The sequence below is a fragment of the Thamnophis elegans genome, chromosome 7, assembly GCF_009769535.1.
Source record: "Thamnophis elegans isolate rThaEle1 chromosome 7, rThaEle1.pri, whole genome shotgun sequence".
Classification (NCBI taxonomy): Eukaryota; Metazoa; Chordata; class Lepidosauria; order Squamata; family Colubridae; genus Thamnophis; species Thamnophis elegans.
This window is the reverse complement of record NC_045547.1, coordinates 76243958-76269829: the sequence shown is the minus strand read 5'-3', so window position 1 is coordinate 76269829 and position 25872 is coordinate 76243958. Positions and strand designations below refer to the sequence as shown.

At 44.0% G+C, this 25872-nt stretch overlaps 1 protein-coding gene across 1 annotated transcript in view; it reads right to left on the bottom strand.

The window, feature by feature from the left end:
• Positions 1-255: 255 nt before the first annotated feature.
• Positions 256-25872, bottom strand: part of VWF (von Willebrand factor) — a 185105-nt gene continuing 159488 nt past the window's right edge. The window contains 6 exon segments of the mRNA XM_032221125.1: positions 256-876; positions 3452-3549; positions 12217-12256; positions 12757-12885; positions 18540-18638; positions 25241-25357. Coding sequence (XP_032077016.1) covers positions 688-876; positions 3452-3549; positions 12217-12256; positions 12757-12885; positions 18540-18638; positions 25241-25357 — 672 coding nt within the window. The 3' untranslated portion in view covers positions 256-687.

Sequence of the window (25872 nt, the reverse complement as noted above, 5' to 3'; positions counted from 1 at the left end):
TGCTCCTCTTCCTTCTCCTCTTCCACTTCCTGCTCCTCTTCCTCGTTATCTCTTCCTCCTCTTTCTCCGCTTCTTCCTTCTCCTACTTTGTGTTTAGTAAATGAATCAGACATTGGCCTCATCTCCTGCTGCAAACTGCCCTATTATTCATCCCTGATTCGCAACTCCCCAGTCAGAATGCAGATAGGAAAAATCCAATGGGCTCACACTGTAAACCCTTTTTAGGGGGGAAAAAAAGCTTTTGAAAGACTCAGCTTTTAATCCAATGTTTTATTGAAGCTTGTAACAGAAGGCGAATAACTCTGATTCGAAAGGGGGAGCCAGAGTTAGTCATTCATCCTAAAAGTAACTACTGAAATGGAAAAAAAAATAACTATATGCTGAAAACCTTGTATCAGTTCATCGCATGGATAGAAGTCTTTTGATGGGAACATCCATCCTCAGCACGACTCCAAATGATTTGAATTCTTTGGGCTTTTTCAAAACATGGCACCCCTGAAACAATCCAAAGTGAAACATCCCAAACAGGCAGTTTCTTCCTTGGCTGCTTCCATGGCTTTGATTAGACCAGCATCAAAATCCTCTCAATCCCCCCCCCCCCCAAAAAAAAAATATTACAGTCAGATTGTACATGTTCTGGCATCTGGAGAAAAAAGCTTGAAATGCATCCCCTCTCTATTGGGGGATTTACGGCTGGCATTTCCGTGAGAGACATTCACACTCCCTGGCATTCAACACTTGGTGATGAACCAGGGAGCCATTGGCGCAACGCAAGGGGACTTGCATGGCATCGGTTGCGGTAGCCGAGCAGCAGGTGCAGATGTCTTCAATGTGGTTCAGGGTTATGTTATAAATGGCTTTACTTGCACACTTGCCCTGAAAGAGAAAAGGCCAAAGGGTTGGAACTTAAAATCCCAATTTCACTGTGCAAACTGCTGGAAGGATGTTAAAAATTGAGATGTGGACAGACTGTGCCAAGCTGGTGGAAGGAATAGGGTGGCAGAGCTGAGGAGGAGGAAGAAGGAGGAGACAGAGGAAGGATGAGAAGAAGAAGAAGAAGAAGAAGAAGAAGAAGAAGAAGAAGAAGAAGGAGGAGGAGGAGGAGGAGGAGGAGGAGGAGGAGGAGGAGGAGGAGGAGGAGGAGGAGGGGGAGGGGGAAAGGGGAGGGGATTGGGAAGGAAGAGGAGGAGGAAAAGAAAGAAGAAGAAGAAGAGGAGGAGAAGGAGGAGACGAAGAGGAGGAGGAAGAGAAGGAAAGAGGAAGGGGAGGAGAAGGAGAAAGGAAGAGGCAGCTTTGCATGTAAAATATTGCTGTTTGGGGAGAAGGTTTTTCTCCAAGCTGGTGGAAGGAATAGGGTGGCAGAGCTGAGGAGGAGGAGGAAGGAGGAGACAGAGGAAGGATGAGAAGAAGAAGAAGAAGAAGAAGAAGAAGAAGAAGAAGAAGAAGAAGAAGAAGAAGAAGAAGAAGAAGAAGAAGAAGAAGAAGAAGAAGAAGAAGAAGAAGAAGGGGTAAGGGGGAGGGGACTTATTCCTGGGTTTTGGTACAAATGCTGCAATGAGTTTATTTAACGACTGCAGAAAATAAAAGGCTTTAAAAATCAGGTGTGTCCTGTGATGTCCACATTGTGAATGCATCAACTTACAACCCTCATGGTATAGGCTCCTATACAAATGCATATGGGCCGTGTCAACTGGCACATCATTAGAAAGCCGACAAAGAATAGAGAAGGAATCAAACGGGGGTAAAAACAAGAGAAGGAGTGATTTATCAAATGGTATATTTCAGGGAAGATGATGAATGATGTCCTACTACTCAGAGGTAACTGGTGATTAAACAGCCTATGAACAATCATTTTCTAACTACATCCCCTTCTCTCCTTCCAGACATTCATAATCATCCATGACTTCATTTATTAATCTGCTACAAAAAATTGGCTGGTTGGACTGACCAATGATAGGATTTCGTACAGGTAATCTTTGACTTACAACAGTTCATTTAGTGACTGTTCAAAGTTACAACAACACTGAAAAAGTGACTTATTGTTGTGGCCTGCCAGTGGCCAGCAAAGCTGGTGGCAGACTCAGACAGTGAGGAGGTTGGGGAGGAACATGGGCCAGTCCTGGGGAAGGCTCTGATGAGGTCTCTGTGTCACAGGCAGAGAGGGGGCCAGAGCCGTCTGATAGTTATCAGCTGCCTTCAGAGTCGGATATCAATGGGGCAGAAGAACAGCTGGAGCCTGTTCCCCCCTGTGTGCATGCGCAGAGCTGCCAGGAGAAGGGAACAGCTAAGGAACAAGGAGCAACTCGGGAGTAAAGCAACAGGTAGATGGGGAACGGCCCCTCCCATAGGAAATAAAGAGGAGCGAAAGGGGAGTGGAGTTTGCAGGAGACAGTTAGTTCAATTATTTAGGGTGAAGATCTGTTCCTGACTTCTTGCCAAGTAATTGCTGCTACAGCAGAGGTGGGTTCCTACTGGTTCGCACCGGTTCAGTAGAACCGGTTCGTCAAATCTACCGAACCGGTTAGAAGAGGTTCCACCAGTGGACCCAGAAAGCAGGCCACACCTATAGAAGAGCTTCCAAAATTTTTTGAAACCCACCACTGTGCTACAGCATGGAGTTTGGAAGATATCGGCCTGGCAGCTCTCCAAGCCTGATAAAAGTCTGTAATTGTGAAATCTCTTGAAAGACGGTTGGCCGGGACTTTGCTGGAGAGGAATTCCCTTTAACCTAAATAAAAAGGGTTGTATTGGGATGAGGAGTCAACTTCATGCTTTTGGGAAGCCTAGGTCAGAACACTTATGACCATTTTTCACATTTATAACCGTTGATGCATCCCCGTGATCACGCAATCAAAATCCAGAAGTTTGATAACTGGCAGGTATTTATAACAGTTGCAGTGTCCCAGGGTTATGCGATCCCCCTTGACAACCTACTGTCAATGAGGAAGCCCAATTCACTTAACAACCGCCTTACTAACTCAACAACTGCAGTCATTCAGTTAACCACGTCTGGCAAGAAATGTCATAAAAACTGGCAAAACTCAATCGTCTTGGGCTCAATTTTGATCGTGCGTTGAGGATTTTCTATAGTTTTAGTGTTAATCGGAACCAGATTTAACGGTTGGTATTCTACCGGTTCGGACTGGTTCAACCAAACCGGTAGCGGAAATAGCGGGTGGCCCCACTCACTCGCCCCGACTCCACCACATCCCATTTAGGCGTTTTTTCACCAAAAGTGCGTTCACGGAAGGCTGTGTGCATGTGCGGAGGTGGCTCGTGTGAGCGAAGTGTGTGAGAGAGCATGTGCACTCACATTCGCGAATTGGCATGGAAGGTAAGTGAATGTCACCCCTGATCTGAACCATAATTTACTGCTCTGTGCAATTAGACACAAGCTCTTTGCAGTATGGGGGGAAAAAACCCTTCTCCTTTGCTCTCATAGGCTCCTTACCTCGCAGTAATGGAGGTTCAGCTGGTTTTCATTCACACAATTGTCTACTTTCACAAATTCTAGCCTGCCTGTGCTTAGCCTGCATTCTGGCTCGACACCTGAAACGCAAGAGGAAATGTTAGTTGTGCAAAATTAACAGTGCATGGATTATCAGTCAGCAGCAATCGGCTTACAGCTTTTCAATAATAGCACGGCTCCTTTAAGAATTACGAGGATGACATTAGCTTTAGCAAATGCAGTGGCCTGGCAACTGGTCAGTGGTGGGATTCAAATAATTTAATAACTGGGTCTATAGCAATAGCAATAGCAGTTAGACTTATATACCGCTTCATAGGGCTTTCAGCCCTCTCTAAGCGGTTTACAGAGTCAGCATATTGCCCCCAACAACAATCCGGGTCCTCATTTTACCCACCTCGGAAGGATGGAAGGCTGAGTCAACCCTGAGCCGGTGAGATTTGAACAGCCGAACTGCAGAACTACAGTCAGCTGAAGTAGCCTGCAGTGCTGCATTTAACCACTGCACCACCTCTATGCCTCCCATGACAGCCAACCTGACCCTGGGTCAATCGGTTGTTAAATTAGGCGGCACATGATAGCAGTATTCCAGTATTTGAGCGGTTGCCGTGAAGAGGAGGGGTTGACTTATTCTTCAAAGCACCAGAGGACAGGACAAGAAGAAAATGGATGGAAGCTAATCAAGAACAGAAGCAACCTGGAATTAAGGAGAAACTTCTTAACAGTGAAGACAATTAACCAGTGGAACAGCTTATCATCAAAAATGGTGGTTGCTTCATCACTGGAGGTTTTTAAGAAGAGATTGGACAACACTTCATCGGAAATGGCATAGAGTTTCCTGCTTGAGCAGGGGGTTGGACTAGAAGACTTCCAAGGTCCATTTCAGCCTTTATTCTGATGGATGGATGGATGGATGGATGGATCGTCAAGGAGAGATCCAACCTAGAACTAAGGAGAAAATCCTTGACAGTGAGAACAAACAGTGGAATGGCTTGCCATTGTGGATGCTCCATCACTGGATGTTTTCAAGAAGAGATTGGACAGCCATTTGTCCAGAATGGTATAGGTTCTCCTGCCTGACTAGGATGTTGGACAAGAAGACATCCATGATACCTTCAATTCCATTGTTCTATGTTCCAAGTATGAGGCTAAACTGGCTACAACATGTCACTGGTGTCAACTTGCAAAGCATCCCTGGTCTACTCTCGAGTTGCCATAGGGAAGGGGGATGGGAATACAAATTTTGCAGCTACAGCAAGGGAGCACTTCAGTCAAAACAAAAGCACATTCCAGCCATCCCTCTCTCAAGGCCATCACTGTGGTTACCCACAGTGGCTGGAGGGGAGTGATCTCTACAACCCGAAAAATTGCTTCGTTGGAGAATGTGACAGATGACGCACCTTGCGGGGGATGGGGGAAACCTGGTTCAAAGCCAGGGCATAAATTACATGGGGTCAGAGCTGGCTTCACTTGGGAACATGCCAACATGAAGCTCCTAATAAATAACTGGATTTCTTTTGAAGCTTGGCTTGAGGCTCATGATTTAATTAGAGCATCGGTCAGAACCATAGGTGGGTTGTTCCCAGTTCAGCCTGGTTTGGGCGAACTGGTAGTAGCAACGGCAGGAGGCTCTACCCACCCGCCCGGATGCTTTCTACCAGTAGTAAACCAGTTAGGAATTTACCACTGGTCGGAACCCTCACAACTGGGAGGTACCTATTTTGGAATCATGGCTTGAGATGATGGCCTGATGGCAGAACATGGGTTGCTTTAATCAAAGACTAGTAAAAATGCCTTTGGGCATAGTAAGGCAGGCTTGGCTAGGAGAGTGATGAACCAAATCATATGGAAGGACTGGAAGGAGTACAGATTTTTTTAAAAAAGCTTATGTTTCGAACTGCAAAAAGTGGAAGCTTTGTTGAAATGAGACTTTTCAACGAAAAATTAAAATCCAATACTGGTTATAAAGTTCAAAGCTCTCTTGGGCAGATTAGAATATGGAAACCACTACCGAATTACTGATAAGTGGAAATAAAATGGAGACCAGGTGGGAAAACTCCCAAGGCTGCAATACGGGAATTAAATGAAACAATTTGTTCAAGCAAGAACAGAAACATAAGCAAAAGTGAGGAGATGCACAATATGTTTAAAATGTCCAAGCCGTGGAGAAGGACAATTTGACAAAGGAAATACAAGGAAAGGAAGAGTCAGAATATTCAGTTTGGAAAAAAAAATATTTAGTTTGGGGGAAAAAATGGTACAAATGGCCAGATGATAGAAACAAGAAATAAGAAATTGGGAAATGTAAAATTAAGGTATAGTGGAACAATTAGGATATAGAGATAAGATAGAGGGTAGAAGATAAGTTAAGATATATTAACGTAAGAAAAGTATATACAATACAATATAGGTAACATAATAGTCTGATAATTGAGGAATTGCGTGGCACGACAAAACCACGCTCGACTAAAGCGCGCCTGATTAAACCGCGTCGCTGACGTCATCAACAGGGCGACAACAGCGAGCGCGGAGAAAGAAGGGCGCTTTAAATAGCGCTTTAAAAGCAAGCCGATTCAAGTTAAGGTAAGGGTTAGGTTTAGGGTTAGGGTTAGGGTTAGGTTAAAGGTTAGGTTAAGGGTTAGGATTAGGGTTAGGTTAAGGGTTAGGTTAAGGGTTAGGTTTAGGGTTAGGTTTAGGGTTAGGTTTAGGGTTAGGTTAAGGGTTAGGTTAAGGGTTAGGTTTAGGATTAGGTTTAGGATTAGGTTTAGGGGGGTTAGGTTTAGGTTTAGGGGTTAATTTTAGGTTTAGCGTTCACAGTGTGCTTTTTTCTCTGCGCTGTTGTCGCGCTGTGATGACGTCAGCTACGCGGTTTCGTCGAGCGCCCTTTAGTCGAACGCGGTTTTGTGGTGGAACCGAGGAATTGTACACGAAAAGGAGTAAGAAACAAGATGACCACAAATGTAAAATTGAAATGTATAGGAGAGGAAACAATAACTGTCAAGATTCATCGATATGTAACTGCTGTAAGATGGAACATTTAGTTCCTGTGTTGTTTTAAGTTATGAGCTTGTCTTTGTTGGTCTGTTTAAATCGTTGGCATTTATCACCAACAAGATTGGCTAAAATATACCCAAACATGAAGCTGACCTGCTGAAAGTGTAAAAAAGTACAAGGACTTACTATCACATAGGGTGGACCTGCCTGGAAACACAAAAATATTGGACAAAATTTTGGAAATGGGTGCAAGAAATTAGAATAGATGAAAGACAAACCCAAAATCTTTCTACTGGGAATAATCAAAGGGAAATATACAAAGAAAATTAAGTACATATTAACACATCTGCTAACTACAGCTAGAATAGCATTTGCCCAATGCTGGAAACAAAATAATACCCCCCTCGGACGAATTAGTGATTAAAAAAAAACTTTGGATTGTGCAGAGATGGACAAATTAACACTGAAATTAAAAGATAAAGAAGAGTCGGAATATTATGAAACTTGGAACAATTGGTACAAATGGCTGCAAAACAAGAATAAAATTAACTAAGCCAAAAAAACAATACATATAAATATATATATAGAACTGTGTATAAAGGTGTGTAAGTATAGAAGCGAAATATTATATACATGTACAGGTATGATGACATAACAATGTTGATGTAATGACTGTAAGGTGTTATAGAAGGGAAAAAAATAATAAAAAAATCTGCTAAAAAAATATTTTTTTTCCATAAAAATAAATAAATAAAATGTCCAAGCCTGGCTCAGGAACCCAAATGCAGGCGCTTAACAGGCTTGTCAAAGAAACCAAATGGAACAAATAATAATAATAATAATAATAATAATAATAATAATACAAACCAGCAGTGGTAATTCCAGTGGTAATTGGCACACTGGGTGCTATTCCAAAAGCACTGGAATTACATTTAAAACAGTTAAAAATTGACAAAATCACCATCAGTCAAGTGCAAAAAGCCGCACTGCTTGGATCTGCACGCATATTACGAAAATACGTTACGACGTCCTAGGCCCCTGGGTGGGGCCCGACTAGTAACCAATGCCAAATCCGGCGAAACAACTGGCCGCTGTGATACAATTGTACAATAATAATAATAATAATAATAATAATAATAATAATAATAATCCACACTAATGCCATTAAGGCCAAAATCGAAAAGTCCTCTGATGATGCCAAATGCAGACTTTGCAAAGAAGCTGATGAAACTGTTGATCACATACTCAGCTGCTGTAAAAAAATCGCACAGACTGATTATAAATTGCGGCACATTTCAGTAGAGCAAATGATCCATTGGAATTTGTGCAAAAATTATAATATTAAAACAGCAACAAACTGGTGGGAACATCAGCCTGAAAAAGTCACCGAAAATCAGATGGTCAAGATCTTGTGGGATTTCCGTATACAAACGGACAAAATACTGGCGCATAATACACCAGACATCACACTGGTTGAGAAAAACAAGGTTACAATCATAGATATTGCAATACCAGGTGATAGCAGGGTCGCCGAGAAGGAACATGAAAAAATCGCAAAATACCAGGACTTAAAAATTGAAATTCAACGACTATGGCACAAACCAGCAGTGGTAATTCCAGTGGTAATTGGCACACTGGGTGCTATTCCAAAAGCACTGGAATTACATTTAAGACAGTTAAAAATTGACAAAATCACCATCAGTCAAATGCAAAAAGCCGCACTGCTTGGATCTGCACGCATATTGCGAAAATACGTTACGACGTCCTAGGCCCCTGGGTGGGGCCCGACTAGTAACCAATGCCAAATCCGGCAAAACAACTGGCCGCTGTGATACAATTGTATAATAATAATCAGAAAAACAATATTGCTGGTGGTGTCTAATGGGAATAAGGAGATATTGTGGCGATGCTTTCTAAAAGCAAACGACACACCTTTCAGGAAATATTGGTCAGGTGGGACCATTTATTCCAACAACTTCGGGGAAACCCTGCCACCACAATGTTGCACTACAATAAAGTTGCCAGATCCTGGTGCAAAGAACTAGAAACTGTGTCTCTTTGTTGACATCAAGTAGGTCTTTGGGCTCTTACTTCCAGATCTGGTGGCCCCGTTGCTGCTTGTGGAGGTTTCATTTGCTCATCTTATTTTAACTGATTGCTTGTGGTGGCCCAGATAATTCAAGTCCAAAAGAAATAAATGAAGCTCAATGGAGATTAAAAATGGGCCCAGACTACAAATCCACAGTGATTACAAAATGGGACTATAAGTACTGTTGTGGCCCACCAGTGGCCAGCAGAGCTGGTGGCAGAATCAGACAGTGAGGAGATTGGGGAGGAACATGGGTCAGTCCTGGAGTCTGGGGAAGGCTCTGATGAGGGCTCTGTGTCGGAGGCAGAGATGGGGCCAAGACCGTCCAAGTTGTCAGCTGCCTTTGGAGTTGGCCATCACTGGGGCAGAAGAACAACTGGAGCCTGTTCCCAATGTGCGCACGAGCAGAGCTGCCAGGAGAAGGGAACAGCTAAGGAACAAGGGCCAACTTGGGAGTAAAGGCACAGGTGGATGGTGAATGGCCCCACCCATGGAAAATAAAGAGGAGCAAAAGGGGAGTGGAGTTTGCAGGAGACAATTAGTTCAGTTTATTAGGGTGAAGATCTGTTTCTGACGTCTTGCCAAGTATTGTCTGCTACAGAGTGGCGTTTGGAAGATATCAGCCTGGCAACCCTCCAAGCCTGATAAAGGTCTGTGGTTGTGAAATATCATGAAAGACTGTTGGCCGGAACTTTGCTGGAGAGGAATTCCCTTTAACCTTAATAAAAGAGGTTTTATTTAGTTTTATCAGGATGAGGAGTCTGCTTCATGATAGCAATAGCAATAGCAGTTAGACTTATATACCGCTTCATAGGGCTTTCAGCCCTCTCTAAGCGGTTTACAGAGTCAGCATATCGCCCCCACAGTCTGGGTCCTCATTTCACCCACCTCGGAAGGATGGAAGGCTGAGTCAACCTTGAGCCGGTGAGATTAGAACCGCTGAACTGCAGATAACAGTCAGCTGAAGTGGCCTGCAGTACTGCATGCAGCCTAACCACTGCGCCACCTTGGCTCTTAGATGATCTTGGGAGGCCTACGTAAGAACAAGTACAATGGATGAAAGGCCCTTCACAGCGCTCAGGAAATGAGATAGAAAACGGGAAATGATGGATTAGCAATGTGTGCAGCTGTCAACATTTAATTCCCCCCCCCCCCCGTTTTCCTGGATCACATGAAACCTCATTTACAAATATATAAGCAGACCAGATTCTGTGTAAACAGTGACAATTCTTTCAAATTCTCTTCATCTATTTTGATGAAAAGAAGGACCAGGGGAGACATGATAGCGGTCTTCCAATATCTCAGGGGCTGCCACAAAGAAGAGGGAGTCAAGCTATTCTCCAAAGCACCAGAGGGCAGGACAAGAAGCAATGGGTGGAAAGTAATCAAGGAGAGAAGCAACTTAGAACTAAGGAGGAAATTTCCTGACAGTGAGAACAATTCATCAGTGGAACAGAAGTTGCCTCCAGAGGTTGTGAACATTGGAAGTTTTTAAGAAGAGATTGGACAACTATTTTTCTGAAGTGGTGTAGGGTTTCCTGCCTAAACAGGGGGGTGGACTAGAACAATGGTGGGATTCAGCCAGTTCGCACCTATTCGGGAGAACCGGTTGTTAACTTTCTAAGCAGTTCGGAGAACCGGTTGTTGGAAGAAATCTCCTTTTGTTTTTTCCCACTTTACAGGGCTAATCCTGTAAGGAAGGCAGGGAGGAAACATTCTAGTGTTGTTTCTAGCCTCATCTTTATTGCACTGCTTACAGAAACTGCCTCTCCTGTTAACCCTTATTACCATTGTAACAACTAAGGCGAAGTGCCCATCGACCTGAGTGACATTGACTTGGCCACGCCCACATGGTCACATGACCATCGAGCCCCACCTACCCAGCTGGTCATTAGGGCAGAGAACTGGTTGGTAAATTATTTGAATCCCACCACTGGACTAGAAGATCTCCAAGGTCCCTTCCAACTCTGTTATTCTATTCTATTCTATTCTATTCTATCCTATCCTATTCTATTCTATCCTATCCTTCCTTAATCATATCAATACTTTAATTCTCGCAGGAAAAATTAAAAAGCCTTGCTAATTAAGTTAATCAGAGAGCACCGTTCACTAACTTAAAGGCTCGAGGTGAGCTGGAATGCGATAATATCCGGGTAAGCAACCACGAGAATTATCTTGGAGTTGACTTGGCTTTGGTTACAGCAATTACTGGGCCAAGGTTGGGATGCCTCCTGGACAGACCATCTTTTATTTATTGACAGATGAACTCAACAAAAGGAGGGACGAGGGAGGCAGAGCGGAGGGCGACGAGCTCCTTGACATGTTGACCTTGTCACAAGGGATGGTTTTCAGTGCTAAACAAATTCCGTAATTATCTACCATACCTTTTGTCAACCAAAGCTTTTATTGAAAGGTAAAAGTAAAGGTTCCCCTTGCACAAATGTACCTGACTCTAGGGGACCGTGCAAACACTATTCCTTACGTATTAGATGCAAACACTATTCCTTATGCATTAGATGCAAACACTATTGCTTACTTATTAGATGCAAACACTATTCCTTACATATTAGATACAAATACTATTCCTTACGTATTAGATGCAAACACTATTCCTTACGTATTAGATGCAAATATTATTCCTTACGTATTAGATACGTAATACTTTGAAATATATAGTGCATAGAATTTTTAAAAATAGTTTTACTTCAATTTATTCTCTGTGGAATAGTTTGAAACGTTTTACTTCAATTTATTCTGTGTGGATTCTTTTTTTAAATTGTCTTAGACTATTTTAAAAAAAGATTCTATCCAAAATACAAAATACCAGCTGCAATTATTCACTTAAGAACTGTGGCAAAAAAGGTGGTATAGTGACCAAAGTTACAATGGCATTGAAAAAAGTGACTGATGACCATTTTTCACACTTAGAGACCATTTTTCACACTTAGCGACCGTTGCAGCATCCTCGTGGTCACGTGATCAAAATTTTGATGTTTGGCAACAGTTACAATTTATATTTGTAAATTGTAGTTATGTTGAAATAAAAAAAAATATTACAATACTATTTTTGCGTTGTATGAAAATTTTTGTTGCTCTATATAAAATTTTTAATCAACACCCCCCACCCCCCCCCAGGGTCAAAGGTGTCCCTCTTTTCCAATCTGAAAATCTGGTCACTTTATATTAGATGCAAACCCTATTCCTTACGTGTTAGATGCAAAGACTATTCGTTATGTATTAGATGCAAATACTATTCCTTATGCGTTAGATGCAAACACTATTCCTTACGTGTTAGATGCAAACACTATTCCTTACGTATTCGATGCAAACACTATTGCTTACGTATTAGATGCAAATACTATTGCTTACGTATTAGATGCAAACACTATTCCTCACGTATTAGATGCAAACACTATTCCTCGTGTGTTAGAATCAAACGCTATCCCTCATGTATTTGTAGGCAATGCTCTTAATTTCAAAAGGGGAAAGCTTGCATTATGCCATTGCCACAGGCATTTTGTCCTTCTGGCATCATCATGGCTAGGTCCCCACCGACATGATCCAGTAACATTATTTTCACACCTCTGTTTTCATTTTGTAGCTGCACACACCTGTTCAGAAATATGTGGCAATCTTGTAGGAGATGAAGCAGGTTTTTGGTACTTACATGTTTCACAGCAGGTGTTGCCAACTTTTTTCACTTTACCCTAGAGAAGAAGACAGCCACACATCATTTAAGACAAATAGACAGGGGCTATTCAAAGGGTGTTCATCCCAAATTGCATAGCTAGAAGACTGTAGAGATTCTTCGAAATCCCCCCTTGGAATGGGGTGGGAGTAGGAATAGATTTCCAGAGGAAAAATTGCAGACTACAGGAACCATTTGCACCACTCAGGTGACCCTGAGAACACTGATAAACCTCCAAGTGGCCTCAACGACCCTCTAAAAGGATGCAAATGATCAGCTGTCTGCAAGGAATATAAATCCTTCCACTCCCCACCATCCTATCAGAGCTGAAGAAGCTTCTTGGATGACAAGTGAAACGTCTTCAAAAGAAAAAAAAACAAGAAAGTCCAGCTGGCCTCCTGAAAAAGCACCTTTGGGACTCTTTCACTGATGATGCTCCATAAAGCACAAATTGAACACATTGCTACAACAAAGACCATGTTAAAAAGCCTCTAAGAAGAGGTGGGATTCTATACTCACCCCTTCAGCTAAGCATTTCTTGGAATCAAATGGAGGGCAGCCGGTGATCTTCCTCTCCCAAATAAAATCTCCTTTGCCATTCACCTTGCAAAAATGATTGTCGCACCCATCTTGGATTGTTTCATTCGGCTGTAAAAGAACCATTTGTTTGTTTGTTCGTTTGTTACAGTGAGGTTGGAATAGATCAAAGGCACCATGGAAAAACTCAGCTGACAAATTTACACAAAGTTGAAATGGTTACTCGCTGGGTGGGTTTATGGAATAGATTGTTCTGACTTAGGCTTCCCCAGCAGCACGAAGCTGAGTCCTCGTCCCTATAAAACCCTTTTATTTAATTTACAGTGAATTCCTCTCCAGCAAAGTCCAGGCCAACAGTTTTTCATCAGATTTCACAATTACCGACCTTTATCAGGCTTGGAGAGTGGCCAGGCCGATATCTTTCAGATGCCGCAATACTTTGCAAGAAGGCAGGAATGAACTAATTGTCTCCTGCAAGCTCCACTCCCCTTTTGCTCCTCTTTTATTCCCTATGGGAGGGGCCATTCACTGTCCACCTGGGGTCTTACTCCCAAGTCAGCCCTTGTTTCTTAGCTGTTCTTTTTGCCTGGCAACTCTGCACATGTGCAAACTGGGAACAGGCTCCAGCTGTTCGTCTGCCCCACTGATCTCCGATTCTGAAGGCAGCTGATAACTGGCATACAGCTCTGGCCCCCTCTCTGCCTTTGACACAGAGCCACTCCAGGGGAAACATACTGCAAAATTTCCATTCCCTCCCCACTCCATGGGAAGGATACTGCAAAATCCCTATTCCCTCCACATTCCAGGGGAAGGATACTGCAAAATCTCCATTCCCACCCCACTCCAGGGGAAGGATACTGCAAAATCCCCATTCCCTCCCCACTCCAGGGAAAGGATACTGTAAAATTCCCATTCCCTCCCCACTCCAGGGGAAGGATACTGCAAAATCCCCATTCCCTCCCCACTCCAGGGAAAGGATACTGCAAAATTCCCATTCCCTCCCCACTCCAGGGGAAGGATACTGCAAAATCTCCATTCCCTCCCCACTCCAGGGAAAGGATACTGCAAAATTCCCATTCCCTCCCCACTCCAGGGGAAGGATACTGCAAAATCTCCATTCCCTCCCCATTCCAGGGGAAGGATACTACAAAATCTCCATTCCCTTCCCACTCTAGGGCAAGGATACTGTAAAATCCCCATTCCCTCCCCACTCAAGGGAAAGGATACTGTAAAATCTCCATTCCCTCCCCACTCCAGGGGAAGGATACTGCAAAATCTCCATTCCCACCGCACCCCATGGCAAGGATACTGTAAAATTCCCATTCCCACTCCACTCCAGGGGAAGGATACTGCAAAATCCCAATTCCCTCCCCACTCCAGGGAAAGGATACTGCAAAATTCCCATTCCCTCCCCACTCCAGGGGAAGGATACTGCAAAATCCCCATTCCCTCCCCACTCCAGGGAAAGGATACTGCAAAATTCCCATTCCCTCCCCACTCCAGGGGAAGGATACTGCAAAATCTCCATTCCCTCCCCACTCCAGGGAAAGGATACTGCAAAATTCCCATTCCCTCCCCACTCCAGGGGAAGGATACTGCAAAATCTCCATTCCCTCCCCATTCCAGGGGAAGGATACTACAAAATCTCCATTCCCTTCCCACTCTAGGGCAAGGATACTGTAAAATCCCCATTCCCTCCCCACTCAAGGGAAAGGATACTGTAAAATCTCCATTCCCTCCCCACTCCAGGGGAAGGATACTGCAAAATCTCCATTCCCACCGCACCCCATGGCAAGGATACTGTAAAATTCCCATTCCCACTCCACTCCAGGGGAAGGATACTGCAAAATCCCAATTCCCTCCCCACTCCAGGGAAAGGATACTGCAAAATCTCCATTCCCTCACCACTCTGGGGCCAGCCAGAGGTGGTATTTGCCAGTTCTCCAAACTACTCAAAATTTCCGCTACCAGTTCTCCAGAACTTGTCAGAACCTGCTGAATTTCACCCCTGGAGCAAGCCCTGCCAGCAAGAGCACTAACTGAGAATTTAAGAGCATCGGAAGATTAAGTGGCTCCCCCAGAGGGTGGACCTAATGTGTCAGGAGAAATAGAACTCCATCAAGAAGCTCCATTCCCTGTATTAATATTGCACCGCCTTGTTCTGCTTTTCAGCTTGTTTTCTCTTATCAAGCCTGTTGTTGATCTTACGTAGCGTTCAAAGTTTTAGTTTCCTTGGAGTTTGAGCGATGCTGTCCAGCCCCTACAAATGGCACGCACAAAAGAGCAAGAACAAAGTGGATTGCAAGAAAGAATCTTGAACGCCAGTCAGGGGTAAAAAGCATAATCTTGAAATCTATAAAAGTTCCCAGGCAGACTTAAGAGCCAGCTAATTAAATCGGAGTCTCTTGAAAATGCCTCCTTCCCACGGCCTTCACCTCTAGGTCAACCATCTGCGCCATGCCTGACGGTTTAGAGCAGAGAATTCTCCCCCCCCCCCCACATTTCAGACGCTTCTTTTCCCTCATGGTAAAATAAAAATTTAAAAGAGGAGCTGAAATCTCCAGAAAAGTGAATTATTGCACCATAAAGTAGAGTGTGAAAATGTCAGCATCTCTCGTAGGTTTTAGTCACTTCACAAGATTCCAGCTGTGGCCATCGCAAAAGAGGTTCATGAGGTCACATATTCTGTGGCCGGACGCCCTCATAAAATAGAAGAAAGTAGGTTTTTTTTTTAAAAAAATATATGTTTTTCTATTATCGCAAAAGTGTGCCCTTTTTTTATGATCTGGTCCATCAATACATTTATCTCCTCAACACTTTTCTCTAAAGGGCCGCAGTTGACATGAATGTGAAGGACTACTACTCTGTTTCCACAAAAATAAGGTCTTTTGAGTGCATGCGCTAAAGTAAGCCCTCCCCTAAAATATTTAAATGCATGCACAGTCGGTCCCTACCATTTCCTGAACCCCATATACACCTGCTATCCACGCGGAATGGCCACTCCAGTGGTGGGTTTCAAATTTTTTTAGAACCTCTTCTGTAGGTGTGGCCTGCTTTGTGGGAGTGGCTTGCCAGCCATGTGACTGGGTGGGCATGGCCAACTTGTAAAATGTGAGGGAACTCACTTAACAACATTCCCTTTAGCAACCAAAATGTTGGCTCAGAAACTCTGGCATTTGAAGCACGCAAGCCTTAAAGCTGTCAAGTTACAAGACCCTTGCATCCCTAATCCTTTAGGGGGAAAAACTCCCAGGGGTGTTCAAACTTGACAGCTTTAAGACTTGTGGACTTCAACTCCCAGAATTCCTCCTCCAGTCATGTTGGCTGAGGAACTCTGGCATTGAAGTGTGCAAGTCTTAAAGATGTCAAGTTACAAGACCCTTGCACCCCTAACCCTTTAGGGGAAAAAAACCCAGGGTGTTCAAACTTGACAGCTTTAAGACTTGTGGACTTCAACTCCCAGAATTCCTCCTCTCGCTCTTCATCTTGATGATGTGTGGACGGGCGGGGGGAGGGAGCTGGAACTGGTTCTAAACAGCACTGTAGATTTGTGGAACCTCTTCTATAGAAGAGGTTAGAACTGGCAGGAACCCACACCTGGGCCACTCCCATAAATCCTAGTTACCCCTTCTCTTAGTGGCAGCCACAAAAAGAGCAGCAGGCCCAGCGACACTAGGGCTGGCAAGAGTGTGCCGGAAACAGAGACAGAATTTCCGGCCCTCTCTCGATCAGTTGATTTGCAGCAGTGGTGGGTTGCTCTTACCTTCGCTAACGGTACGCTGTTCATGATCCTTTCATGCACACACTGGAAATGCGCTGTGCACATGCCCAACATACGCTGTGCATGCATGCGCATTCCACCACCCCTGCGACACTCAGCTGCTCGTCGGAGGTAGCACAGGCGCCGCACGCTGTGTATGTGTGCGCAATTGGTCCGGTTGCCTTAAAAACAGCTATGGAACGCGGGCGGGCAGGCAGGCGGGCGAAATGACCCACTGTACTGGTATGGTGACTGCTGCTCCCCACTACTACCGGTACAGCCATACCAGAACCCACCACTGATCTGCAGGCCATGGGCTGAGGTTAAGGGGCCTCCTGAACCTCAAAAATAATAAGACTTCCTCGAAAATAAGGCCAAGTGCTTATTTCAGGATGGCGGGAGTGTTTCAAAAGAAAATAAGACCCTGTCTTATTTTTGGGGAAACACAGTATTCCTTCTGTCTCTCTCTAGGTTGCGTTGTCGTTTGCACAAAAGTGGAAAAATAACCCTGTTTTTAAATTTCTCCTACATATTTGTCTAGGAAAAGAAAATACTAGGTGCTCTCTCTGGAGGATCTCAAGAGGAAATTTAGTTTTTTTTTTCCGTTTGAGGCTGGACTCTCAGGGGAAGAGGCTGTGGAAACGCTGTCCTGTGTGAAGTTCAGGGAAACAGCAAAGATTTGTTGCATAAGTTGACTATTTTATGCACGAAAATGGAAGGAGGCTTCAATCCCCACAATGGACCAAGGGTTACAAAAGCAGATGGAGATGGAGAGATGGATAAATTGACTGCTTTGGTCAAAGGAGAAAAATCACAACACACACAAGTACTTTTGTTTCTATTTGGAAGTGGGGGGGGAATGAAAATGAAAATTTCAATTTTGGGTTTTACTGATTCGATAGATCTGCTGTTTAATAGTTTACATAATAGTTTAGGCTATTAGGTAAAAATAAAAGTTGAGGGTTGATATTACCATCTTATTCCTTAGCAACCTTCCTTCCAAAGGGAGTTGGAAGACAATTCCTTTTTTTCCCCCATTTTCCCTTCTCCTCACTTTTCTCTTCCCTTTTCCCTCCCGTATTTTTCCTATTATTAGCTTTGGTATTTTTGTATTTTATACTAATAAACAAATAAAAAGGATTGGCATATTGGAGTCCTCCGGGATTGGGCAGCATACAAATCTATTAAAATTGTAAATTGTAAAATTGGAAAAATTGGAAAAAGACTCAAACATTGATATTGAAAAGGTCTTGACCAGTAGTTCTCAACCTGTGGGTCGGGACCACCCCTGCACTGAGGCCGGTCTTTGAGTGCTGAGTGAGCGGGCCCATAACGTGCTCTCTCATAGAAGCGTGTTGTGGCCCAGCAGGAGCCGTTGGAGCTGCAAACAGACTCCGACAGCGAGGGGCCCTATGAGTCGGCTCTGGAAGATGTGGAGGACCCTGATCAGGATTCTGATTCCAAGCAGGGAGCAGAGAGGCTGGTTGGCCACCAGGAGGCGCCTGAGGCATGGTGAAAGCCAAAGGGAGTGTGCTCCTGACGTCAGGCCTTGGAGCAGTGGTGAGGAGACAAGGGAGTTGGTTCTGGATGCCCAGCAACAATGGGCAGATCAACGTAGAGAACAGCTACGCAGATACAAAAGATAATTGGATCCAGGTGGTTGTAATTGGGCTCCTCTCAAGATAGTATTTAAGGAGATACTCTGGGAGGAGTCTGGTTTGCAGGATTCAACTTAATTATCAACGCTGGAGACGTTGTTATCTGTATCTGTCGAAGTCTGGGTTGCTGCCAAGGTTCTTTATCTGTTTGTTGTGTTTGGGCTTTCAGCCACCAAGATTTATGTTTCCTGCTAATAAAGAGTTGTGGCATTTCAGCTAAGCTTGTCTCAGCATTCGTTACTGGATGGAGGAGGGGGTCAGAACAAATCGCTAGGAAAAGATTTGGAATCCAACCACTGGCAGGGCAAATATATATAAATTAGAAAATAGATATTGAAACGACTGACCTTCAGATACAAAACAGTTCCATCCCTCAGCTGTATGTCGCAACGAGTTAGCAAACATTTCCCACAGCAGGAACCAGAGGTTTTCTCCATCCGGTAATTCTGCAAATGCAAAGATAACACCTTAAAAGAGAATTTTAAGCATTGAGAAACACTTTGCATTTAAGTTTGGTTTGGTTTAGTTTATTGGATTTATATGCCGCCCTTCTCCCAAAGGACTCAGGGGGGCATACAACATTAAAAAAACACGTATTACAAAAGTTAAAAAAAATTAGATAGAGTATCCAAAAACAAACCCAATTGATATTAACAAAACATTTTAAAAATTAGATTAAAATTAACAACCAAATTAATCCCATCTTTTATTCTATTCAGGCCAGGCCGGCTTGCTGGAAAAGCCAACTTTTTAGGGCGCGTCAAAAGGATCGGAAGTCAGGGATTATGCAAAGCTTCGGGGGCAGCTCACTCCAGAGGGAAGGCGCTCCCACAGAGAAGGCTCTCCCCTTGGGGGTCGCTAGCCGACACTGTCTGGCCGAAGGCACCCTGAGGAGGCCAACTCTGTGGGATCGCACTGGACGCTGGGAGGCTACCGGTGGCAGTAGGTGGTCTCGCAGGTACCCTGGGCCTAAGCCATGGAGCGCTTTAAAGGTCATAATTAGTACCTTGAATCGCACCCGGAAGACAACCGGCAACCAGTGCAGGCCGCCTAAAAGGGGCGTAACATGGGAGCCTCAGAATAACCTCAGAATAACAGAGTTGGAAGGGACCTTGGGGGCCTTCTAGTCCACCCCCCTGCTCAAATAGGAGATCACATTCTCATTCAGCCGTTTTCTTGTTCGGTATTGCTTTGCCGATCTTTCCGAATGAACGTTCATATATACATATTTGACAACTTCAATATTTTGTTTACGGCAGCTTCAGCGTTATAGCTATCTTGCTTGCATTTTCCTTTAAGATTACACTTTGCAAAATTGGGGTGGGTGGGATGCCACTCTCAACAGACAATAATATTCTCGTTTCCGTGTTAGGGAAATACAGACGAGAGTCAAGTTTGCTTTGAAAAGTAAATCTGAGGAATTAAGTATAATTACAGTCTCGTTTGTCCCAGCCAGGTTTCCTCACACGCAATCTGCCACTCAGCCAGCAGGTCCTTGAGGAGAGTGACAGAGTTTCACGTCAATGGCACAGCTCCCGTGGGGACCTCTGATCCCCACTGAAGACATCCCACATCCTCTTTCTTGACAACTAGTTATTGCAGATAACAATCAGTCTAGGATCCTCTGTGCCGAAACACTTCTGCAACGAATGGCCCTGATTTTTTACGTTGTCCTCTGAAAACATGTAATAAGCTTTTGGAGGAGAGCAAGGTTTTATCCCCTTGTCCTTCTTCTCTTTCCATCCAGACATTTGGACTTAGGAAGTAAGGAGTGTTCGATTCAAAGGATCTTCCCTCGCATCCAATTGTATCACTTAATAACTGCTTCTGAGATGTTGCAATAACAAAAGCTGAGGTGTCACAGTGGTTAAATGCAGCACTGCAGGCTACTTCAGCTGACTGCAGTTCTGCAGTTCGGCTGTTCAAATCTCACCGGCTCAAGGTTGACTCAGCCTTCCATCCTTCCGAGGTGGGTAAAATGTGGACCTGGATTGTTGGGGGCAATATGCTGACTCTGTAAACCGCTTAGAGAGGGCTGAAAGCCCTATGAAGCGGTATATAAGTCTAACTGCTATTGCTATTGCTAAAACAGAGAAATAAAGGTTAAGATTTCTCCGTTCAGTCATGTCTGACTCTACAGGGTGGTAGTCTTCATCTCCCTTTCCTAGCTGAGGGAGCCAATGTTGTCCAAAGATGTTTCTATGGTCAATGAGGCCAGAATGACTGTACAGCGAGGCACGTAGAATGATATCACCTTCCCACCAAAGTGGTTCCTATTTATCTACTCGCATTTGCATGCTTTTGAACTGCTAGGTTGGCAGGAGCTGAGGCAAGGAATGGGATCACCCCACCTTGTGATACTTGGGTCTCGAACTGCCAACCTTTCAGTTTAGCAGAGGTGGCCAAATTGACTGCTTCGATCAAGGAATTTATAGAAAGACGGCAGCTCCAATCACACTTTAAGCCCAAAACCCAGCCTGAAGATGGCGAGTGAGACCTCACTGAAACGTTGCCAAGACAATCTCAATCTTACATGGGAAAAGACCCGAATACAACACACACACACACACACACACACACACACACACACACACACAAATTGCTTTTGTTTCTGCCTGGAAACCAATACTGGACTTTGTGCTTGAGATGAGGTGGGGAATGAAAGTTTGATTTTGAGTTTTGCCGATTAATAGGTTCGTTGTTAGAGAAATGGCTAATTTATATTATTATGTAAAAGATAAAAGTCGAGGTTTGACGCTATTGTCTTATTCTGCTGCACCAAAGGGATTCAGAAGTCAATGCCTTTTGTTTCTTTTTCCCCTTTTCTCCATACTTTCCCTTTCCCTTTTTCCTCCCTTATTTTTCTACTATTTCCTTTTGTATTTTCGTATTTAATATTATAAAATAATAAATAAAAGAATAGGTAAAGAGAACTGCCAAACTTTCAGTTGACAAGCCCAGGGTCTTTACCACTAGGTCACCCTGCCCCTTAACAACAAAGTGGCTATATTCTCTCCTCATTTGCCCAATGTTGAAAAGACAGTGTGGTGTAGTGCTGAGAGCATCGGGGTGATCCAGTTTTAAATCTCACTGGTCTCCCAGTTTAAACCAGGAATGGAATAAATGCAGGATTAAGGGACAAAGTTCCATGAGATCTGAAAAGTAAACAGCACAAATAGGGATGGTTTTTATCATTTTTCTTCTTCTTCTTTTTTAAAAACCCAAAACAGCTTTAACTTGCAGCTTCCAGCTGCAAAATCCTATATTTATTCAGAAACCGGGAGGGTGGGGGAAAGGTCTGTGACAAAACTAATTTAATTAATGGCATTATCAGATTAAAAGCTTGATTAAAAGCTTTCCCTCATTCATGACATCATCAGGGACATTACAAAGTTTTCGGTCAACCTTCATGGCTCATTTTATTTGAACATCAAGGACATGTGTGCAACGTTAAGTTTTATGTCCCTTTCTGTCAAATACTTTGGATTAAGTCTTGCAGGAAAATAGCAGTCAAATGACACCAGGATAGAAAACTGGAGCAGGCCCTCTCTGCTTTGCATCTAAAATTATGGTGGTGTTTGTTTTATGATGGGGTCCAGGAGTGCCAACGAAAGCAAGCAAACTTTGGATCCAGGCTTGTTTAGAAAGGAGACTTTGCAACAGGTGGTGACCTTGAAAGCAGCTCTCTTGGGGTCTTTAAAGCAGCTGCAGCTTTCACCCAATGTCTGAGGGTTTGGGAAACAGTTCTGCAACATATGAGGTGGTCGCAGATATCCGTGACCCGACAAAAGGGCAAACGACAAAACCGCGCCGACTAGGCCGCGTCGCTAAAACCGCGATGTCATCAACGAGCCGACAACAGCGCGCCGACAACAGTGCGCCGACAGAAGCACGATTTAAGTTAAGGTAAGGGTTAGGGTTAGGGTTAGGGTTAGGGTTAGGGTTAGGGTTAGGGTTAGGGTTAGGGTTAGGATTAGGATTAGGATTAGGATTAGGGTTAGGTTTATAATGCGCTTCTGTCGGCGCACTGTTGGCGCGCTTCAGCGCTCATTCGTCGGCGCGCTTCAGCGCTCATTCGTCAGCGCGCTTTAGAACTTGCGGTTTTGTCACCGCGGTTTAGTCGGGCGCGCTTTTGTCGGGCGCACTTTTGTGGGTGAACCACAGATATCAGCATGGAGACCACCAGAGGAAAATATGCATATAAATCTTATTAACAAACGTTCGTTTAGATCTTGTTATGAAGGTATAACTAATCTGGGTCAGAAGAGAGGAGACGTGATACAAATAGAAAACAATTCATTTTTGTTTTCAACTATAATAATAATAATAAGGAAATGTTAATGGGTACTTTTGGTGATTATTAAGTAGAAATGTTAACATCCATTAGACTGTCTTAGATTTTAAATGTTTATTTTGTTAACACGTAATTAACTACGATAATAACAATGAAATGATAACCTTAATTAGTAAAATAAACTGGATATAAATTGTAATCTGGGATTTAGGGAACAGACCTAAAAAAATTATTAATAAATTTCTGTTGAGAGCTGGTTATAAAGGTATAATCTCCTTTGCGTCTGAGCAGAGGAGAGGTGAGATAAATAGTAAATAATTTTTAGTTAACTACAATAATAATAAGGAAATGTTAGCAATAGCAATAGCAGTTAGACTTGTATACCGCTTCATAGGGCTTTCAGCCCTCTCTAAGTGGTTTACAGAGTCAGCATATGGCCCCCACAGTCTGGGTCCTCATTTCACCCACCTCGGAAGGATGGAAGGCTGAGTCAACCCTGAGCCGGTGAGATTAGAACCGCTGAACTGCAGATAACAGTCAGCTGAAGTGGCCTGCAGTACTGCACCCTAACCACTGCGCCACCTTGCATGTTGATGGATAATATTTAATGATATATACAGGTGTGATGTACTAGTAAAAGTAAATTGGACAGAAGCGTTAATTTGTGAGTTGGGGGAAAAAAGGGGAGGAAATGTTAGATATCCTACCAATTGACTCTCTTTTAGAATATGTTATAAAGATGTAAAGTTATGGTAGACTCATTAAGTTTGTGAAAGTATGCCAGTAAGTGGTTGTTTTTTCAATTATAAATGATGTGTGTGTGTGTGTGTGTGTGTATGTGTGTGTGTAATAATAAAAACAATAAAAAAAATTAAAGAAAAAAATGCAGCAGCTGGGATGACTCAAGGAGATCTGCTCTCCATGTGCTCTTATGAGTTGCCTTACACCACTTTGGAACAGCTCTCTCTGAATTTCACTTACTACTACATTGGTATATGTCAGGGTTTATGAGAGAACATGACTGGCAGAGACGTGGCAACTGGGTCAGCCAGTGAGGGCTGTTTGGAAACTGAAACAATATTTGCTGTGTGAGCAAAAATGAGACAGCAAGGAGCCTGGGCGTGGCTTAGCTCATCTGTACTACAGCTCTAAGTCTGTACAAAACAGGGGTAGGTTCCTACCGGCATTGGTACTGGTTTGCTTTGTGCGTGCGCTGCTCGCGAATGTGCAGTTCACTGTAAATTGTTCTGCGCATGCACAAATAGCATGAAAAGCTAATAAAAACATGCCAGCAATAGCAGTGGAGATCGGGGAACCGGTTCAGGGGCGTAGCCAGCCTGGGTCACTGCCGGTTCTGTGATCCAGGCCAAATTAACACGACCGGTTCACTCAAACCGGTGCGAACCGATAGAAACCTACCTCTGGAACAAAAGCTCTGAATTAGTCTGCTGCTGTGAACTGAAACTGTTCTCTCCTCTGCCTGTGTGTGCTTATACCAGTATATACTACCACATTGGAAAACCAGTTTTTGGTATTGTGTACTCATTTTATGTGTTAGCAATAGCAATAGCAGTAGACTTATATACCGCTTCATAGGCCTTTCAGGCCTCTCTAAGCGGTTTACAGAGAGTCAGCATATTGCCCCCAACAATCTGGGTCCTCATTTTACCCACCTCGGAAGGATGGAAGGCTGAGTCAACCCTGAGCCGGTGAGATTTGAACCGCTGACCTGCTGATCCAGCAGCAGCCTGCAGTGCTGCATTTTAACCACTGCGCCACCTTGGCTCTTTGTTATATTATATATAAACAGAAGTTAATGAATCCTGCTGAATCAGTTACCTGTGTGCGCTCTCTGGCTTTGATTGCTGCAACAAACTCTGACAGTATATTGGGTGGTGTGATGACACAAAAGCAACACAGCCAGACAACAGGTCTAACTCCCCTTTATTGCTCCCCCTGTGCCCCCCAACGTCCCCACATTTACTACAAGTCCTGGAGCAAAGCTCTCACACCACACCTTCAGAAGGCTGTGAGTAGTCCAGTAAGCCAGGTTAGCCAAACAGTAACCAGGGCCAGCAGTCCAGTCTAAACCTGGTTAGCCAAACAGTAACCAGATCAAGAAGTTCAGTGAAGCAGGCAAACCCCACAAGACAGAACACAGTAATCTCCAGACGTCAACAAGTGCACACAAAGCTCCATCTATTCAACGCTTGTTCCTGACAAATGTCCCTCCCACTGGCACCTCCTTACATCTGAGTCCCCAGGTGTGCCTTGTGAAGGGGGATGGGGCACTTTCCTCCCTCATAGCTGGCTCAGTCTACGTTGGTCTCGCTTTCTCTCTTCTCTCCATGCCCTAGGATCAGGAGCGGGTGGTCCTTGCTCTTTGCTTGAGCTTTGTCTCTCCTGCTCCTCCCTGTCTGCAAACCTTTCTAACCCTGAAAAACTTTGCCCGGAACGACTCTGCTTTTCCCCAGTTTTGTCCAAGGACAGCAGAGCTGCCCTCTCAATCTCTGTCGGCTCTTTTTCCACTCATCTTCCTCCGCAGATTCAGACTCCAACAGGGGCAACTGACGTGTTGGATTGTGGCTTTCACATGGAATGAACCTCCAATACTTTGGCCACCAAATGAGAAGATTTAATGGGAAATTAAGCCCATATTTTCTGACGGAGCTGAGAGTAGAAAGACCATAAGCTGTTGCAATTCGTAACCTTCAAAATCAAGAAAGCTCCTCAAAGCATGATGTTCCCTCTTACCATGAGGCACGGTGGACAGGTAAATTTCCCACACGTCAATTTGTATGCCATGTACCGTCCCTGCTGTGCGGTACATTGGCAAGTGGTGCACTCATCCAGCATCATGCGTTTCCCCGGCTGAAAAAAAAAAGGAGAACATGTTTTGCTGCCTTAGATTGTCATTCCTATCATGAGAAACACCAAGATTGGACCTTTCGTCCCCACCGCACCATTTCTTGCAAAGTTAAATGAGGAAAATCCTACGGGAAGAGGAGAATAACAAGGGCGAGTAACTCAGCCAGCCAAGGGTCTGCCTTGGAGCAGAAGCTTCCAGGTTCAATTCCTGGGGCCCCCAAGTCAGGCTGAAAGACTAGATTGTGGTCCACCGAAGGAAGAGGAGGAGACTGCAGCCAAAACAACAAAATGACAGAGTTGGAAGGGACCTTGGAGGTCTTCTAGTCCAACCCTCCTACTCAAGCACGAGATCCCATACCAGGAGTGTCGAACTTGATTTCATTGAGGGCTGCATCAGGGTTGTGTTTGACCTTAAGGGGCCATGGTGGGCATGGCCAGGCTGGGTGTGGCTAGCTCAACATCCCTCGTGTCAGGGGGTGCTTGTGGCAGCCTGAGTGCTCTGTTTGTGAAGCTCCATT